General features: G+C 37.9%; 1 protein-coding gene across 1 annotated transcript in view; it reads right to left on the minus strand.

Moving 5' to 3' along the window:
• ARHGAP42 (Rho GTPase activating protein 42) overlaps positions 1–21,677 on the minus strand; it is a 338,134-nt gene that overhangs the window by 11,495 nt on the left and 304,962 nt on the right. The window contains exons 17-22 of the mRNA XM_043579877.1: positions 18,253–18,358; positions 13,185–13,344; positions 11,617–11,761; positions 9,790–10,170; positions 9,267–9,423; positions 7,278–7,340 (exon numbers count right to left, since the gene is read on the minus strand). Of these exons, the coding sequence (XP_043435812.1) occupies positions 7,278–7,340; positions 9,267–9,423; positions 9,790–10,170; positions 11,617–11,761; positions 13,185–13,344; positions 18,253–18,358 (1,012 nt within the window). The remainder of the gene's footprint in view (positions 1–7,277; positions 7,341–9,266; positions 9,424–9,789; positions 10,171–11,616; positions 11,762–13,184; positions 13,345–18,252; positions 18,359–21,677) is intronic.

The raw sequence follows: 21,677 nt of genomic DNA on the forward strand, positions 1-21,677 counted from the left end.
CCCACAGTGAATCCCACCCCTAGGAGAGGGGAAGAGAAGGTACACACCAGTCTGACTGTGGCCCCAGCACTGGGCTGGGGGCAGACATCAGGTCGGACTGCGGCCCGCCCTCCAACACAAGTTAGGCAAGACAGCACAGGGGAAGTGCCCTTCAGTCCCGCACCACTCCAGGGACTATCCAAAATGACCAAACGGAAGAATTCCCCTCAGAAAAACGTCCAGGAAATAACAACAGCTAATGAACTGATCAAAAAGGATTTAAACAATATAACAGAACGTGAATTTAGAAAATAGTCATAAAATTAATCGCTGGGCTTGAAAACAGTATAAAGGGCAGCAGAGAATATCTTGCTACAGAGATCAAGGGATTAAGGAATAGCCAGGAGGAGCTAAAAAATGCTATCAACGAACTGCAAAACAAAATGGAGACAACTATGGCTCGGATTGAAGAGGCAGAGGAGAGAATAGGTGAACTAGAAGATAAAGTTATGGAAAAAGAAGAAGCTGAGAAAAAGAGAGATAAAAACATCCAGGAGTATGAGAGGAAAATTAGAGAACTAAGTGATGCACCAAAGAGAAATAATACACGCATAATTGGTATTCCAGAGGAGGAAGAGAGAGGCAAAGGTGCTGAAGGTGTACTTGAAGAAATAATAGCTGAGAACTTCCCAGATCTGGGGAAGGAAAAAGGCATTGAAATCCAAGAGGCACAGAGAATTCCCTCCAGATGTAACTTGAATCGATCTTCTGCATGACTTATCATAGTGAAACTGGAAAAATACAAGGATAAAGAGAATATTCTGAAAGCAGCTAGAGATATACGTATAAAGGAAACGTATAAAGGATAAGCATATAAAGGGAGACCTATAAGACTCGTGACTGATTTCTCTACTGAAACTTGGCAGGCCAGAAAGGAATGGCAGGAGATCTTCAATGCGATGAACAGAAAAAATATGCAGCCAAGAATCCTTTATCCAGCAAGTCTGTCATTTAGAATAGAAGGAGAGATAAAGGTCTTCCCAAACAAACAAAAACTGAAGGAATTCCTCACCACTAAACCAGCCCTACAAGAGATCCTAAGGGGGATCCTGTGAGACAAAGTCCCAGAGACATCACTACAAGCATGAAACATACAGACATCACAATGACTCTAAACCAATATCTTTCTATAATAACAATGAATGTAAATGGACTAAATGCGCCAACCAAAAGACATAGGGTATCAGAATGGATAAAAAAACAAGACCCATCTATTTGCTGTCTACAAGAGACTCATTTTAGACCTGAGGACACCTTCAGATTGAGAGTGAAGGGATGGAGAACTATTTATCATGCCACTGAAAGTCAGAAGGGCTGGAGTAGCCATACTTATATCAGGCAAACTAGACTTTAAATTAAAGGCTATAACAAGAGATGAAGAAGGGCATTATATAATAATCACAGGGTGTATCCATCAGGAAGAGCTAACAATTATAAATGTCTATGTGCCGAATACCAGAGCCCCCAAATATATAAAACAATTACTCATAAACATAAGCAACCTTATTGATAATAATGTGGTAATTGCAGGGGACTTTAACACCCCACTTACAGAAATGGATAGATCATCTAGACACACGGTCAATAAAGAAACAAGGGCCCTGAATGAGACATTGGACCACATGGACTTGACAGATATAGTTAGAACTCTGCATCCCAAAGCAACAGAATATACTTTCTTCTCGAGTGCACATGGAACATTCTCCAAGATAGATCACATATTGGGTCACAAAACAGCCCTTCATAAGTATACAAGAATTGAGATCATACCATGCATACTTTCAGACCACAATGCTATGAAGCTTGAAATCAACCACAGGAAAAAGGCTGGAAAACCTCCAAAAGCATGGAGGTTAAAGAACACCCTTCTAAAAAATGAATGGGTCAACCAGACAATTAGAGAAGAAATTAAAAAATATATGGAAACAAATGAAAATGAAAATACAACAAGCCAAATGCTTTGGGACGCAGCAAAGGCAGTCCTGAGAGGAAAATACATTGCAATCCAGGCCTATCTCAAGAAACAAGAAAAATCCCAAATACAAAATCTAACAGCACACCTAAAGGAAATAGAAGCAGAACAGCAAAGACAGCCTAAATCCAGCAGAAGAAGAGAAACAATAAAGATCAGAGCAGAAATAAACAATATAGAATCTAAAAAAACTGTAGAGCAGATCAACGAAACCAAGAGTTGGTTTTTTGAAAAAATAAACAAAATTGACAAACCTGTAGCCAGGCTTCTCAAAAAGAAAAGGGAGATGACCCAAATAGATAAAATCATGAATGAAAATGGAATTATGACAACCAATCCCTCAGAGATACACGCAATTATCAGGGAATACTATGAAAAATTATATGCCAACAAATTGGACAACCTGGAAAAAATGGACAAATTCCTGAACACCCACAGGCTTCCAAAACTCAATCAGGAGGAAATAGAAAGCTTGAACAGACCCATAACCAGCGAAGAAATTGAATCTGTTATCAAAGATCTCCCAACAAATAAGAGTCCAGGACCAGATGGCTTTCCAGGGGAGTTCTACCAGACGTTTAAAGCAGAGATAATACCTATCCTTCTCAAGCTATTCCAAGAAATAGAAGGGAAGGAAAACTTCCAGACTCATTCTATGAAGCCAGTATTACTTTGATTCCTAAACCAGAGACCCAGTAAAAAAGAGAACTACAGGCCAATATCCCTGATGAATATGGATGCAAAAATTCTCAATAAGATACTAGCAAATCGAATTCAACAGCATATAAAAAGAATTATTCACCATGATCAAGTGGGATTCATTCCTGGGCTGCAGGCTGGTTCAATATTCGCAAATGAAGCAATGTGATACATCACATTAATAAAAGAAAAGAACCATATGATCCTGTCAATCGATGCAGAAAAGGCATTTGACAAAATTCAGCAAACTTTCTTAATAAAAACCCTCGAGAAAGTCGGGATAGAAGGAACATACTTAAAGATCATAAAAGCCATTTATGAAAAGCCCACAGCTAACATCATCCTCAACGGGGAAAAACTGAGAGCTTTTACCCTGAGATCAGGAATACGACAGGGATGTCCACTCTCACCGCCATTGTTTAACATAGTGTTGCAAGTGCTAGCATCAGCAATCAGACAACAAAAGTAAATCAAAGGCATCCAAATTGGCAAAGATGAAGTTAAGCTTTCACTTTTTGCAGATTACATGATATTATACATGGAAAATCCATAACACTCCACCAGAAGTCTGCTAGAACTGATACATGAATTTAGCAAAGTTGCAGGATACAAAATCAATGTACAGAAATCAGTTGCATTCTTATACACTAATAATGAAGCAACAGAAAGACAAATAAAGAAACTGATCCCATTCACAATTGCACCAAGAAGCATAAAACACCTAGGAATAAATCTAACCAAAGATGTACAAGATCTGTATGCTGAAAACTATAGAAAGCTTATGAAAGAAATTGAAGAAGATATAAAGAAATGGAAAGACATTCCCTGCTCATGGATTGGAAGAATAAATATTGTCAAAATGTCAATACTACCCAAAGCTATCTACACATTCAATGCAATCCCAATCAAAATTGCACCAGCATTCTTCTCAAACTAAAACAAGCAATCCTAAAATTCATATGGAACCACAAAAGGCCCCGAATAGCCAAAGTAATTTTGAAGAAGGAGACCAAAGCAGGAGGCATCACAATCCCAGACTTTAGCCTCTTCTACAAAGCTGTCATCATCAAGACAGCATGGTATTGGCACAAAAACAGACACATAGACCAATGGAATAGAATAGAACCCCCAGAACTAGACCCACAAACGTATGGCCAACTCATCTTTGACAAAGGAGGAAAGAATATCCAATGGAAAAAAGACAGTCTCTTTAACAAATTGTGCTGAGAGAACTGTACAGCAACATGCAGAAGACTGAAACCAGACCACTTTCTCACACCATTCACAAACATAAACTCAAAATGGATAAAGGACCTGAATGTGAGACAGGAAACCATCAAAACCTTAGAGGAGAAAGCAGGAAAAGACCTCTCTGACCTCAGCCGCAGCAATCTCTTACTTGACATATCCCCAAAGGCAAGGGAATTAAAAGCAAAAATGAACTACTGGGATCTTATGAAGATAAAAAGCTTCTTCACAGCAAAGGAAACAACCAACAAAACTAAAAGGCAACCAACGGAATGGGAAAAGATATTTGCAAATGACATATCGGACAAAGGGCTAGTATCCAAAATCTATAAAGAGCTCACCAAACTCCACACCCAAAAAGTAAATAACCCAGTGAAGAAATGGGCAGAAAACATGAATAGACACTTCTCTAAAGAAGACATCCAGATGACCAACAGGCACATGAAAAGATGCTCAACGTCGCTCCTTACCAGGGAAATACAAATCAAAACCACACTCAGATATCACCTCACGCCAGTCAGAGTGGCCAAAATGAACAAATCAGGAGACTATAGATGCTGGAGAGGATGTGGAGAAACGGGAACCCTCTTGCACTGTTGGTGGGAATGCAAATTGGTGCAGCCGCTCTGGAAAGCAGTGTGGAGGTTCCTCAGAAAATTAAAAATAGACCTACCCTATGACCCAGCAATAGCACTGCTAGAAATTTACCCAAGGGATACAGCAGTACTGATGCATAGGGGCACTTGTACCCCAATGTTTATAGCAGCACTCTCAACAATAGCCAAATTATGGAAAGAGCCTAAATGTCCATCAACTGATGAATGGATAAAGAAATTGTGGTTTACATACACAGTGGAATACTATGTGGCAATGAGAAAGAATGAAATATGGCCCTTTGTAGCAACGTGGATGGAACTGGACAGTGTGATGCTAAGTGAAATAAGCCATACAGAGAAAGACAGATACCATATGGTTTCACTCTTATGTGGGTCCTGAGATACTTAACAGAAACCCTGGCGGGAGGGGAAGGAAAAAAAATAAAGAAGTTAGAGTGGAAGAGAGCCAAAGCATAAGAGACTCTTAAAAACTGAGAACAGGGGCGCCTGGGTGGCTCGGTCAGTTAAGCGTCTGACTTTGGCCCAGATCATGATCTCGCGGTCTGTGAGTTTGAGCCCCGCGTCGGGCTCTGTGCTGACTGCTCAGAGCCTGGAGCTTGTTTCAGATTCTGTGTCTCCCTCTCTCTCCGCCCCTCCCCTGTTCATGCTCTGTCTCTCTCTGTCTCAAAAATAAATAAACGTTAAAAAAAATTAAAAAAAAAACTGAGAACAAAGTGAGGGTTGATGGGGGGTGGGAGGGAGGGGAGGGTGGGTGATGGGTATTGAGGATGGCACATTTTGGGATGAGCATTGGGCGTTGTATGGAAACCAATTTGACAATAAACTTCATATATTGAAAAAAAAAAAGAAAATATTTTTCCTAAATATGTAACTCCAAGGTTACTGCAACTAGAAAGTGGTAGACCAAGAATTTAAACGTAGGTCTATCTGACCCTGATATTTGTTGTGTTCCACTGGGCCTGTCTTTTGGTGAAAAGCTATGACACCATCAACAAGTGCTGTGGAACTGTTGACAAATAATGACTCCAACCTTCAACGTACTGAGAAGCTCTAAGTTTATGCTGACAGCCTATTAGAAGTTGATTTAGAGTATAATATAAAAGCATATTAAAAATGCATAGGTTCATTGTTGACATCTCAGTATTTGACAGTATTCTGATTTACTTGATTAATAGCTTGTTTTCTTAAAGCTCTTAAAGGATTATCTCTTTGATTACATAACTTGAGCTCTTACAGGTTGCTTAGAGCTTCATAATAAAAGGACTCCACCTACTGGAGCAATTCAATGATATAGCAAGACAGAAGTAGCAAAGTTAAATCCCATACACTAAGGTCTAAAAATGATGACAGTTTCAGAGAACTGATGTTTGCTCTGATATGCACAGTACCTGTTTTTCACCAAATCTTGATCAAAGGGAAGAAGGTGAAGATACTATGGATGGAGGTAAGGTAAATGAAATTACTCTGGGATTTGTTACATAAGTTCCGTGGATCAACCAACATACCTGTAAGATACCAAAGTGGCTCAACTCTGTGAAGTCAAAAGCATTGATACACAAAGACCCTGCTAGGTCTTGTGAGAAAAAAAAAAAATACCAGAAGTTGAAGGTCACTGTTTTCCCTAGTAACTAGCAAAAGCCCAATATTGTGTAGGTATTTAGTAAATGCCTACTGCTGAAAAAGTACACATACTTTAAAAGGGTCAATAAAATTCTATGGTTGAACAACCTTTTTTAAAAAATTTAATTCCCATATAGTTAACAGTGTTATATTTTTTTCAGGTGTACAACAGTGGTTAAATATAGTGATACTTCAATTAACTGTGGTTCTTTTACTTCAAAACCTCAATTATCCAAATATGAATGGGAAGCTCGAATTTGCCTTTGTGCATCCAAAGGAAAAATCAAAGTTTATTCTTCAAGTGGTCTCATTTATATGCTCTTTTAATAACAAGCATTTATTAAATGACACATGCCTCTACTAGCTGCTGATGGTAAAACAAAACAAAAAACCAGAAATATCAAAATACTATAAAATTCCATTATTTCAGACATATTCAGATAAAAAACCAAAGCCCACTGTGGATGAGAAGAATCAATTTTACAAGGGGAGGAGAGGAAAGCAAAACCTTAGAAGCAAGCACATTAATAGCAGTAAGATGCAACAACCTGCGTCTTTTTTACAACAGAGTGAAAGGTAAAATCTGGAAATCCTGAATGAAGTACTGCACTCAAAAAAAGAGCTATTTAGTTCAATCAGCCTAGAGCAACCCAGTGGCCATTAGTAATAAGCAAATTTTTAATGCATGTTCATAAAACTTGTTCCAGAAAAAGTTCTGTAACTTTTCAAAGTCATGAATATACCTTTGAAAACTTTCCACAAATTGTCATCAAAGGAGTCTTTAGTACGCAAAAGGTTATGGCAACTTGTATCTTTTAGAAAACTTGTTAAGAACTCTTCCTTTGTGAAGATTTTAGTAAATAAGGCATCAGTGGAACAGTCTGAGAGGCTAAATGCTGTTTACAGACATGATCTTCCCCCCCCCCCCCCCACCGTGTGCAAGACAGTGAGTGTGGATTTTACCATCTGCAGAGCTGAAGGTCAGAGCTGTCAAAGATGACTCAGTATGTCAACAAAAAGCAACAATGTCACCACTACTTTATTTATTTATTTTTTTCATTTTAAGGGTTTTGAGAACTTACCGCCCAGAAGAATCCAGTTTAAGTGAACCAACATTTTCAAACAGTTGGGCTTTTGCTGCCACACTGAAAATAATTTTAAAATGGGATTTTCATTAAAATAAAAATTATATTATTCAGTTCAAAGTATAATTCAGGGTTATAACTTAACACAAACCAAAAATAATTAGTTAAGAACTATCCTCAAAATTTGATCTGAATTTTAATTGTTTTAAGATTTAATGTGGCAGAAATTTTTAGATCTAGTCTCCAGCTCATAGAGTACCGGATGTAATAAACCTATAGCTACTTCCCCTTCCCTTGGTGATCTTACTGTTCTCATCTTTTCTACTTCAAAAAGCTATGGGAACAGTAAAAAAGAACATTTTCTCCCCACTCAGCTTCTGGCAGTGATTTTGACTCCTGTGGAGCCACAGGGAAGAATCAAATCATCAAGACAAAGAACTGTTGTTCATTCTGATAGCTAAGACAAAACTAATTCTAAAATGTTTCATTTTTTTAATTTGAACACAGTTCCTATAAAGTGAAAAGAGGGAACTCTGAAAATATGGTCAATGAATACATTTGTGGATTCAAATCTTATTTCAATTCAAGGGAGGCTAGGCACTGTCTATTTGAAAAAGTGAGACTATATTAAAACTAAGGCACCAGGGGTAATAAGAAAAGTTTCTATATTTACTAGAAGAGAATATCAAATTCCTTGAATGATATTTTAAACTAGATTTTAACATGTATCTTATTTCTTTAATTGATCAACTTTTCTCCCAGAACCTAGCCAGTTGATAATCAGAAGGTTCATTTTATACCTAATATGGAATACACATTGTCTCAATTTTAATTCATACTTTGTCAGTACAGTTGTAAGACAGAAGTGAATCTTCTCTTTCCCTCACAAAGGATGGAGTTTATATTCTCTCATCTCCCTTGACATATTGGCTTAAAATTTAATTTCCCTTAACAGCTAGAACTATACATACCGGGCAGCAGACAGATATCAAATATAGTATTGGTCTATATAGTGGTACTTGGATTTCTGACCAAGAGAGATAATGTATGGTAAACACACTCTGAAAATAAAAGGTTCTTGTCAAAGAAGGTGATGAACGAATGAATTTAAGACACTGTTTCTATGGAAACAGGCTTAGTGAAATGCCTTACTGGACTTTCAATGAATAATTAAACTGGTTCCTTAACTTTCCAAGTATTAGTTCTCATTATCTCTAAAATGAGGTTTCTACTACCTACTGTGGAAGTACATGAAGGACATTAAGAGATAACATATGTAAAGATGCCCAGTAATAGCTCATATGGCATTTGGAAAACTCAGTAAGTCAGGAAAACAAAATGAAAGGGATAAAAACTTTCCTGTTTAGATTTTGCTTGTTTATCTAAGTTCTTTTCTTTGTCCCCTTCTTATTTACATCGATGTACCTATCCTAGCTGCCTTTGCACTCCTGGGTCATGTCTTTTGAATAGAAGTACCCCCTCTCACCTTTCAAGCTCCTGTTCTCCATGAGCTTATTTAAATCAGTGAATACTCAGATAGGGGAGACAGATGATGGAGAGGAGAGAAAACAAACCCTCACTATCTACACAGTAGTTGTATTTCTAACAAGGAGGTGGGGAAGTTGAGATATAAGGACAGTTTGCTCAGCTGAGAGGTAAATGTCTAGCTTTTAGAATGTCTACTTTGAAAATCCAGAACTATTACATTATACATCTATTCTCATGTCCTTAAATTAAGCCATTGTTCTGCTTGTAAGGCAAGTGACTGAAATTGTATATGTGTCTGTATATGTATACACATACATACTTTAAGCCTAGTCTAACTTGTACATCATTTGTAGAAGGGGATAGGGTCCTACAGAAGATGATTGTTCCTACTCTGCAGATGAGGTATTCAGTTGTGGGAGTCCTAAGGGTTCTTTTGGATATACTCAACTCCTGTGTATCCCTGGAAGATACAACAAATATACACTCTCTCTCACTTACACAGAGCCAGGTCGCTGGTAGCCATTGCTTGAGGCAGTGTCTAGCCTTAACCTCCTGCACATTTTTGGAGGTAGGTCTGGGTTTGGTGGGGCTTTGGGCATCTCTTTGGAACCTACAGAAGTTAAGCTTTGAATGGATCCACAGTAGCTCTTGTTTCCTAAAAAGAAAGCCCAAGAAAACAGGCAAGGTGCTATCAGACAAAATAATAGCAGTAACACAGTACATGCTCATAACAAAAGGAAGTGTTTTTTCTAAGCCCAAATGAGAAGGTACAGAATGTTCTTTGAGCACAGCAGCCCATCATTCAGGGAGATCACAATCTATAGTAATTACAAAGACATCACCTCACAGAGATGGAAATAACCAGGAAAGAAGTCACAGTGCACAGGAGTTTTAAATATCCTAGCTCAGGAACAGCATTGTTAGCCCCTTCACCATTAACTTTTCCCTGCTTAATCATGTTGAGCAATTCGGCAAGTGGCACAGAGACAATGACATTTTACATAACTCAAATCTGGTTTACCTTCAGCTGCAGAGATGGATCTGAGAGAGGAAGCGGATGTTCTTTTCAGTCCTGAAAGCCCATAAGGCCCTTTCTTGACCAGGTCTATGGGTGGGGAACCATCCCCGGGGCTGGTGACCGAGGCAACACTCTGGCAATCTGATTCTGCATCTGTTTTGGTTGCATCCTCTTTAGAACTTGATTCAGGACTAGTTGTCCAGAGTCCAAGACTTTTCTGTCCATTGGAGGGTGATGGGGATACAATCCAAGGAATTCCTCCAGATTTCTCCCTGGCCTGGCAGGAAGCAGACTTGGTTGTGCTGTTTTGTTCAGAGGAATGAGAGGAGAGGGACTCGATGCTCCCCATGGGCGTGCTGTCTGGGCTGCTGCTGTAAGAGTCACCTGAGCGGGAGCAGGAGCGAGAAAACAACAGGGACCTTCTACTGAGAACAATACAACCCAAACCCTTCCACATTCTCCAACGCACGTGTGCCCTGTGGCCACCTGAATTGACCCCACTGACCCCACTGAATTGACAGATCTTTACCCAGCATGGAGAACTTTTCTCAGTTCTAAGAAAGGCTGTAAAACGTGCATTTTAACTTAGTGAATGCATTTTTATTTTTTTTTTAATTTTTGGGACAGAGAGAGACAGAGCATGAATGGGGGAGGGGCAGAGAGAGAGGGAGACACAGAATCGGAAACAGGCTCCAGGCTCTGAGCCATCAGCCCAGAGCCCGACGCGGGGCTCGAACTCCCAGACCGCGAGATCGTGACCTGGCTGAAGTCGGACGCTTAACCGACTGCGCCACCCAGGCGCCCCAGTGAATGCATTTTTTAATACTATTCAAGGGAGATTTTACATGTACCCTGACCCTATGAAATAATGTTACTTCTTAAAGGATTGGGGGTTGACTCAAATTCAGACAAAACTTGCTTCTGAAAAAGAACTCATAAGTAGTACAAATAAGATTCTTTGATGACATTATAAGAGATCAATGGAAAGAGGGATATTAAAAGATCTGTTTCTGCCTTTTTTAACTTTTCTCATGTTATAATGCATCTGATTCTTTCTTCATTCAAAGTCACCAGTAATGTCAGCTGCAAATTATACACTGCTCACATTTTTAAAAGAAAAGACTTTCTTTTCCTACCAAGATTATAGCAACATAAGAAACTGGCTATTTAACAGATTATTTTTTAATGTTCCTAAAACTATAATAATTTGAACATATCTAAATTAAAAATTAGTATTTTTGTTAAATACTGACTGTGAGAAAAATTGGGAGGCTTAAGGGTATAAAGTAAAATAAGAACAGCCACAAATTTAACATCCACTGTGGGCTTAAGCTGCCACCCACTTCACTGTGGTGTTGGGTTCAGAACGGGAAGTTAGTGATAATGTGTAGTGTGGTTTCTCTATTTATTTCTTTTTTCTCTCTCTCTCTCTCAGACACTTTGATACCCAAGAGATGATGCTTTAAGGACATAATGTGATAGAAAGAAAGAAACTGACGGTTTCAGCCAGAATTTTTCTTGCTTTCTTCTCTACCTCTTTAACAATAGGACAAAACCTGCTACAAAGTAGTACCTGATGTTCTTAATCACAGTTGCAGAAAAAAGGGCACTGAGAAAACTATTTTTTTTTCCTTTGTAGTAGTAATGAATTTGTTTGTTCAAAGTACCTTGTAACTACACTGACAAAGAATATATAAATGGGGGGGGGGTGTTTGGGAGACAGTATCATTAAGATCATTTTCTATTTATTTCTACCCTAATTATCAAAAAGGTGAAGTAAGGCTAAATCAAAGAATGAAGAAAGCTTCTCCCTAAAGCGGTCACACTTACTGTCAGGTTCTGCCAAGCACGGCGTATACCTTCCTCTGGGCTTCCTGGAACCTGTGGAAAGGCAGATTGCTCTTGTCCTTCGGGATCCAGATCGAGACTGAGGCTGAGGAAGAGGAATGCTTGGGTCTGGGGCAGTATGAAAAATCTACATACAAAAAAACCAAACAAATGGATAGAGGTCAGTAAAAGGGGGAATTGCCATTTTCATGATAAAATTCTATTTTAGAGTTATTAAATAATCTCAGAACCATTTGCTATTTAATCAGCTTCATGGTAAGAGATGCTTGATACAAAAAATATACTACAGCAATTATACTTTTCCACTTACACTGAGTAATGTTCCTTCTCCGTGTTTTCTTTTTTATCCTCTCCAATTTCCCAACAATGAATTTCAGAAAATTTTCCAATAATTTTAAAGAAACCTTTCAAATATGAACAAATGTCTGTGTCAAGACATCTTGACTCTTTTCTGTGATATTTTATTTCTCACTTCATGCTGAACATAGCCTGAAGGGAAAAGGTTCATTCCGTATCACTTCCAAGTCAAGCAGTTCCTTGCTTCTCAGGAAAAGGTGCTGTCACGAATATGACATGCTGCAGGTAGAGGTCTGTACTCGGCTACAGAATTCCCCCATGTGGTCTTGGGTTGTGAGTGCTTACAATCTTAGATAAATGAAGGATATTCTTCTACAGGTATCAGAAAGGGACTAAGGGAAGGAGAGGGGCATAGTCTTTCACAAACACTAGGCCAGACATAAATGAATCACAAATGTTTTGATGTTTAATGGCTGCATTTGCTTAATAATCCAATCAATTTGACTTTCCCAATTTCCATTTCCACAGTTATTCTAAGATCTCAATCTTGTTAAAGAAACCATGTTTGGGGCGCCTGGGTGGCGCAGTCGGTTAAGCGTCCGACTTCAGCCAGGTCACGATCTCGCGGTCCATGAGTTCGAGCCCCGCGTCGGGCTCTGGGCTAATGGCTCGGAGCCTGGAGCCTGTTTCCAATTCTGTGTCTCCCTCTCTCTCTGCCCCTCCCCCATTCATGCTCTGTCTCTCTCTGTCCCAAAAATAAATAAACGTTGAAAAAAAAATTAAAAAAAAAAAAAAAAAAGAAACCATGTTTAAGGACTGGATGTAGAGAGGACTTTAAGACTCTGTTCCTGGAATTCTTTTGCTTTATTGAGAATATCACTGTTGTTGTTAAGTCTAATTCCAGGGAGATAAAAAGGTTAAAAATAGACTTAATTACCAAGTGATTCTAACAAATTTCTCTCAATATGAGTGAAAAATTCACGACATAAATACTAAAGAAGAAAATCTTGAAAAGTAAATGATGTAAAAGGAAAGGAAATCATTTACCTGGAGAATTTTGAGAAGCATTTAAAAACTAAACAAGAAAAAAGGACATCAATGTCCTCATGAAGAAGCAATTTATACAAAATGGACAGGACTCATACTTTATAAGAATGTGAGATCACAATGAACTCATAGATAATACAAACAGAAAATTCCTTCCTAAAAGTAAAATACAAGATTTGATACTTCAACATGAAAATTCAGCTTACCTTTTCATAGTGCTCTATCAGAATTTCAACCACAATATTCTGAAATTTAATATTCATCATGGCAGCCACAGTTTCTTCTTGTGCTCGCATTAGAGTTGGGCCAAATATGACACCAAGGTTTGAGACAGTCATGAGATTTTGTTGGCTGTGTAGTGATACTCTGTAAATACAAGCAACAAAAATAACATAAGTTAAAAGTTTAATAAATATGAAAGGTTCTCATTTATCAAATTTGTGGCATAAATAGAATGTAAAATATGCCATTATGGGTTAATTTTCCCAAATTGTCAGGTTTAGCTACTCCTAATTGTCATGAGTGGGTATAGCCTAAAAAGACATAAAAAGTTAACATTAGCTAAGTAAAATTAATTACAAAGGTTAATTAAAGGAATAAATCTCGGGGCGCCTGAGTGGCTCAGTCGGTTAAACATTTGACTTCAGCTCAGGTCATGATCTCACAGTTCGTGAGTTCAAGCCCCACGTTGGGCTCTGGACAGGCAGCTTGGAGCCTGGAACCTGGAGCCTGCTTTGGCTTCTGTGTCTCCCTCTCTGCCCCTCCCCCTGTCTCTCTCTCAAAAAATAAATAAACATTAAAGGAATAAATCTTGATATCCTAAATAGAGTACAATTATCCTACAGAGATTATCAACTGTTAGGTATTCTCTAGGGCACTATACTTCTTTTAGAACAGATGGTTCAAATTAGGTTGGTTGGAATTATATTCAGATATACTAAACATATTATTGAGTACCTAGTGCCAGGCATTTTCATAGACATTATTTCATTTAATCCTCCCAGAAAGTCAGTTTTTCCTATTATGTAGGTTAAAAACCTCCTAAAGTAAAAATGATGTACTCAAGGTCACAGCAAATTAGGGACAGAGATGCTCTTTCAATCCAGGTTTTCTGAATAGAAGTCTGTGGTTTTCTTAAGCTCCCTACATAAGACAACCGGCCAATGCAAGTTTCTATCCTTCCTTTTTTTCCTTCCTTATTTCCTTCCATCCATCCACCCATCCACCTATCCATTCATTCAAAACTTCCCTCAGTGCCTCCCTAGGGCTGGGCACTGTGGTTGGCAAACAGTAAGAGAAGGAGATGTGGTCACATCAATGCTGGCTTAAAAATGGAAATGAAAGAAAAAGCCTCTGGTATCACTGACTTTAGCAAAGTAATCCCAGTAACTATCAAAACTGACTTTGACTAGGGGTGCCTGGGTGGCTCAGTCAGTTGGGTCTGACTTCGGCTTGGGTCATGATCTCATGGCTTGTGAGTTCAAGCCCTATGTCGGGTTCTGTGCTGACAGCTTAGAATCTGGAGCCTACTTTGGATTCTGTGTCTGCCTCTCGCTGCCCCTCCCCTGCTCATGCTCTCTCTCTCTCTCAAGAATAAATCATAAAACATTAAAAAAATGACTTTGACTACTTAATTTGGGAATTGGACATATTCTTAAAAGAAAACCTCATTCGTTAGACCAATCTTCTAGGTTATACACTGCCTTTTCTATCTTACTTCCAGGCATGTTGTTAAAATATGAAGTTCTGGAAAGGAGCACTGAACACAAGATCATGATTATACCTGACTAAGTGTGCATCACTAACTACATTCCATAAGCAAAAGTAAAATTTTATGGGGACTCCAGGATTTTGAATACCTATGTAAATCCTAGCACAGGACCGGAAGAGTTAGCTGTCTCACTTACTGAATTTTTCCCTTGTGCCCGAGAAAGCACTAGTTAAGAAGCTCTTGGTTAGAATAAGAAGAAGTTTCATTCCACATTTCCTTTTTATATAGACAAATATTATATATTTACTGTTTAGTATGTATTAAAGAATCTACTAAGAAAGTAGTATGTAAAGGTACTGAGTCTGCCTGCATTTAAAGCTTGGATCCATCCAACTTCGAAGCTGGGTGCAATTAGCCAAGTTATTTAATAACTCTAGGCTTCAGTTTCCTCATCTATAAAGAATAACTATCCCTATAGGGTTGATAAAATTAAATAATGAGTTACAGGAAATATGATCTCAACTAACAGTCTTCCTTGTAATGAAATTGGCTTTAGGCACTCTTGCTAAAATGTAAGAGTTCCTGGTAGTGTGAATAAACTGGAATACGATTAATATTAAACTCATGGGGAGTGAATTTGGAATTCTTAAAAAAATGGTTCTGAAAAGGTGAGTTTATGATTGTGTTGCTCAAGAGATGGAATATTTTGATGAGCAATTTTCTCTTCACTGAATTTCCCTTCCGCTGAGCTAACTCAATCAATATAGACACTTATCACCTCACATTTCAGCTATTTCTGCACCTCATTTCCTCAACTTGTTGTATGGAACAGACACCCAATTGCCCTTTTAAAAATTCAAAGTTAGAGGGGCACCTCGGTGGCTCAGTTGGTTAAGCATCTGACTTTGGCTCAAGTCATGATCCCATGGTTTGTGAGTTTGAGCCCGCGTTGGGCTCTGTGCTGACAGCTCAGAGCCTGGAGCCTGCTTCAGATTCTGTGTGTGTGTCTCTCTCTCTCTGCAACACCCCCACCCCCACACTGACACTCTGTATTTCTCTCTCTCTAACATTTTTTTTTTTAATATTCAAAGTTAGAGTCAAAGAAGAGACCACAGATGGCCTTTGTTTTAAAGACAAAGAAAAGGAGTCTCAGAAAGGAAGTAATGGTTTACACCATGTCTCAGAGCTAATTAATGGAGATTTGCAATCAATCTTTTAGTCACTGGTCCTAATTTAGACCAGTAACCAATCCAGACGATTGGCCTTAAATTCTCTTCTTCAGATATATTAAGGTTGCCAGGGACCAAGAATGTTATTACTTGTTTGTAGTCTACTTAAATAAGTCACCGGTGATTGGATACACATTCCAAAAATACTGCTTAGTCAGTGAAGATTGACTTTCATATAGGTTCAGGAAAAAAGCCAGGAATGGTGATGAAGGATGGGCAAAAGAGTTTTAAGCACTCTTCTATGGCCAGATAGTATCCTCTGCTATTCCCTGTACTACAGTCATGCACATTCACAAAAAGGGGGGAGTTTGAGTTCACTTAACATTCTGGATAATTAAACAAAAAACATTTTATGTGACACTCATGTAGCTTTTAAAAGCACATTTAAGGAGTGGTTAAGTGTCTGACTTCAGCTTAGGTCATGATCTCTCGTGGTTTGTGAGTTCAAGCTCCACATCAGGCTCTGTGATGACAGCTCGGAGCCTGGAGCCTGCTTCGGATCCTGTGTCTACTTCTCTCTCTCTGCTCGTGCTCTGTCTCTCTCAAAAATAAATAAACATTAAAAAAAAAATTATATATATATATAAAAAGTGTGTTTAAAAAGACTTTGCTAGAGGGGTGCCTGCGTCACTCAGTTGGTTAAGTGACTGACTCTTGATTTCAGCTCAAGTCATGATCTCATTGTTCCTGTGTTGGAGCCCCATGCTCTGCATTGTCAGTGCAGAGCCTGCTTGGGATTCTCTCTCCCTCTCTCTCTGCCCCTCCCCTGCTCATGATTTTTTTTTCCCTCTCTCTCTCTCAAAATAAATAAATAAATAAATAAATAAATAAATAAATAAATAAAGGCTTTGCTAGAAAATTAGCTTGAATACAGCAAGAGAATGCCCAATACATACAGTGTGGTTAAATTTCATGAACAGGTCACACAATTCAAAACATAATTCAAGACTAAATCTGATGAAGAGTCCTTATTCACTAACTAAAAGAGGTATTGCCATGGCAACAGTTTATAATGAACTTGAAATGATGTAGTTTCTAATGGATTTCCTTATTTCAAGGGGCAGGAGGGCAATTCGTATTATCTCATCTGCAGGTTAAGATGAGACTTATTGATATGTTATGTAGCACTATTTCAAATGTGCCTGGCTCAAATTAGCATAAACTGGGTTACTACTTGTAGTAAGCAAGGAAGGAGTAATCATTTCATTGTGAATCACAGTACTTACTAAGATGGAAAATATCCTGATTTGTAAATGAGGCTGTAAGGAATTCTTAAGTTTAAAATCTGAATTTGGACTTTTGTTTACAGCAGCATGGCAAGTGTGTGTGTGTGTGTGTGTGTGTGTGTGTGTGTGTGTGAAAGGGAGAGAGAAAGAATCTTCAGACAGATTTATGAGGCCATAGTACCCAGATATTTGATCAAACATAATTCTAGATCATTCTGTGAAGGTATTTTTTTTTTTGCATAAGATTAACATTTAAATTAGTAGACTTAGAGTAAAGTAGATTACCCTCTATAATGTCAGTAGGCCTCATCCAATCAGTTTAAAGTCTTAAAAAAGACTAACTTCCTCTGAGGAAGAGGCAATTCTGCTTCTAGACTGCCCTGGATTAGAGCTGTAATGTCAACTCTTCCCTGGGTCTGCAGACTACCAGCTGCCCTGCAGATTTTAGACTTAACAGCCTTCACAGTAGCACAGCCCAATTCCTTATAATCAATCTCTCTCTCATATATATCTATATATACACACACACACATATACATACACCATACACACACACACACACACACGTGTACGTATAGCTACATATACACAAACATCTGGTCGGTTCTGTTTCTCTGGAGAAACTTGGCTAATACAGTATCTGTTTATAGACATTTAAAAATATATAGATGAACTAACAGCAGAGTCAAAAATCTTCAGAGACCAAGTGATGCTACGAATTGAGAAAAAGAAGCTAACATTACAGTGGCACTTTGACCTGGCAGAACTGTTGACACTTGTAGTACAGAGAACTGATCTTCAAACTTAGGGCTTCAAACTCCTTCATATTTTTAAGATGACATGTAAGGTTTTCATCATTAATTTAACAGTTGCAAAGGATATTAATCATTTGCATAGTGTAAACATACACAGGTACACACACACACACACACACACACACACACAGATATATCTTAAAAACAAACTACCACATCATTTTTGAAACATTCAGTGGACTCTAATTATAACAATGTTATACCACCATCATACACTTTAGAAAGATATGAACAAGGTCTAACTTTAACAGTTGAACAAATAGTTAAGTGAACAATATAAATCAGATAATTACTTGACAAGGTGCTTTATTAAGATGTCCAGCATCTCTCTGTTTTTTTCTGGCAATTTGTGTACCAATGCATGTACAGCTTCCACCCGGTAGTTTTGGTCATCAGATTCTATAACATAAAGGTTGAATGATCAAGTTTTAATTGCATTCAAATGTGTACATAAACATTAATAATCTAAACATTATAAACACTCCCACCCTTATGCCTTATAAACATTGCTTCATGCAGTTCATCACTATCATTCTCTAAGGCTTAGAGAGGTTGAGTAACCTGACCATGGTCATGAAGTTAGTTAAGTAAATACATATGCCAGACTAACCCAGTTCCATCTAATCCAGACCTGTGCTCATAGCCACTGAACTTCTATACAACCAGAACTCATCGCCTGCTTTGGTTTTGCTACACAAGGATAAAATCAAAACTTTAGCAATGGAGTGATCACAGCTATTGGTACAGACTGCCTAATGTTCCAGGCAATATAATATACTCTATCACACAGAAACCTCCTAGTGACTCCATCAGACAGAAGGAAGAAGGCATTCTTTTCCAAATTTTGTAGATTTAAAGGTAACAGGGAATTACTTTTCTGAGGTGTCAGTATTATTATGCAGAGGCCTAATAGATTCTAAGCCCATGCTGACAATGGGAAATCTGAAAAGAAGAAAAAAATCTAAAGTTAAGTCTAGTTTGCCAGGCAAAAGACAACATGTTGACATGTCTGCTAGAGAAAAGGCTAACACTTCAGAATGAAGATCTATTAACATACTCTTACTACAATAAACTAATTCTAGGGTGACTACCCACCATGCCAAACCCTTTCTCTGAAAGGTGTGGAACATGAGGTGGGAAAAGAGCTGGCTCATGCTGGGCCAAACACAAGGTCTCCCAGGGGTTGGAATGGAGACATCAAAACTCTGATCTGTCTGCTGAGTATGTGAAATGGCATACAGTGTAAAACTAGGGATGGCATAACCAAATGTGCTCCAAAGCCAAGAAAATCTAACTGGAAAGGGAGATAAGAATGAGGTAGATATGCAGCAAAGAACAGAGAGAAGAGATGCTCCTAAAAGGGTGGGGAGAGAAACATAAACTCCCAATTCTGTAGTTCCTAGTTGCAGGCCCATGGAAGGCCTAATCCATACTGTTTTCCAGGGAATTCTGTGAGGCACCTTTTAATTTCTGAACAACTTCTCCTTTTTACAGAGCTAAATTTCCAAATAATACTTACTTTTATTACCTTATTATCTACTACATGGGATTATCTTTGCGCCAGACAAAAGATGAATTCTTATACATAGGAATATATTTTAATTATCATGGTAGTGAATAATGTGATTATTATTTGCCATGGAAGTGGAGAAAAAAAATCTTATGACCAAATGCTTTTATTAAAACAACCAGATCATTTAGCACTTAACTAAGTGTCTCAAATGCCATGTTATTACACAAAATTTCTGTAAGTAAGTTCTAGGTTAAGAGTCAAAAAAATTGGCTTATAGCCCTGATTTTGCCATCAATTTACTAATACCGTGGAGAAAGTCACTTGCCTACTCTGGGACCTAGTCAGTAAAATGAGGGGTGAAATTATATATTTCTAAGGTCTTGTTCATCTAATAGATTCTGATGAAGAGAATATAGAGTGGAGAGGTTTCAGGAGAAAGCTAAGTGGTATAGGTGTTTATGAGACCATGTGATCAGTCATGTATGCTGGACTGAAAACCAAGGTCACAATGTTATCTGACACTTATCAGCAGACAACATTACCTGTGACATTATAATGCATGGCAATAAATTAATGCAAATGCTTTCTTTCTTGGACTGTGAAAAATACTTGGTACAGTCACACCTCATATATCTTAACAATGAAATGCTAATGCCTAGCAGTTACAAACTGTTGTGATGGCTAAGATGGCAACCCAGCACTTTCATCTCAGTGTTTTAAAAGTACATATTTCTAATTTTTCAGGCTACATGTTTTTCACTGAGCCCCTCCCCACAATTTTTGAATTAAGCCTATCTATATACCTCCTATTATGGCAATCATAGATCTAAATAAATGACATAGATATGTGATAATGGGGGGGGGGGGAGAAGGATTGTTGGAAGTGCCTGTTACCTGCCCCAAATACCTGACTTTACTCTCCAGATTTAGGAATATAGCACATGAGTATGAGTGGGTGGCATAACTGCATTTTTGTAGTGTTGTCAATTTAACAATAAAGTTGCTCTTGTAAGGTACTGACATTCATCGACTGAGTAAAATGTATTTAAAATAATTCCTGTTAGCACACCAGTCACTCCAAAGAAGTCTTATTAAGTGACAAAATCTTTTAATTCATTATTCAATATTTTTTAAATCAAGGAAAGTGTATTCTTAATTCCCATTATCTATTTCTCCCATTCCACTCTCCACCTCTCTTCTGACAACCACCAGTTTTGTTCTCTGTATTTAAGAGTTTGTTTCCTTTTTGTCTTTTTCTTTTTCTAGTTTCTTAAGTTCCACATATGAGTAAAATCATATGGTATTGGTCTTTTTCTATCTGACTTATTTCACTTAGCATTATACCCTCTAGGTCCATCCATGTTGCTGCAAAGGTCAAGATTTCATTCTTTCTTATGGTTTAGTAACATTACATTGTATATATATACCACATCTTCTTTATCCATTCATATATTGATGGACACTTCTGTTGTTGTTATGTCTTGTAAATAATGCTGCAATAAACATGGGGTGCATTATCTTTCTGAAATGGTGTTTTCGTTTTCTTCGGGTAAATACTAGCAGAAATACTGGATCATATGGTAATTCTATTTTTAATATTTTGAGGAACTTTCATAATGTTTTCTAGAGTGGCTGCACCAGTTTGCATTCCCACCAACAGTGCAAGAGGGTTCCTTTTTTTCCCCCTGCATCCTCACCAACACTTGTTTCTTGTGTTATTAATTTTAGCCATTCTGACTGGTGTGAAGTGATATCTCATTGTAGTTTTGATTTGTATTTGTCTGTTGATGAGTGATGTTCAGCATCTTTTCATATGTCTATTGGCCATCTGTATGTCTGCTTGGGAAAAATGTCTCTTCAGGTCTTCCCCTTTTTTAATCATATTAGTTTTTTAGTGTTGAGTTGTGTAACTTCTTTACATATTTTGGATATTAACCCCTTATTGGATATAACACTTGCAAATATTTTCTCCCATTCAGGAGGTTGCCATTTTGTTTCATTGATGGTTTCCTTCACTGTGTAAAACCTTTTTATTTTAGTGCCCTCCCAATTGCTTTTTGATTTCCTTGCCAGAAGAGACACATCAAGATAAATATTTCTTTAGTTAATGTCAAAGAAACTACTAATGTCTTCTGGTTTTACGGTTTCACGTCTCACATTTAGGTCTTTAATCTACCATTCTGCAATTTCTTACTTGCTTACAAA

Source organism: Prionailurus bengalensis, chromosome D1, assembly GCF_016509475.1.
Source record: "Prionailurus bengalensis isolate Pbe53 chromosome D1, Fcat_Pben_1.1_paternal_pri, whole genome shotgun sequence".
NCBI classification, from domain to species: Eukaryota; Metazoa; Chordata; class Mammalia; order Carnivora; family Felidae; genus Prionailurus; species Prionailurus bengalensis.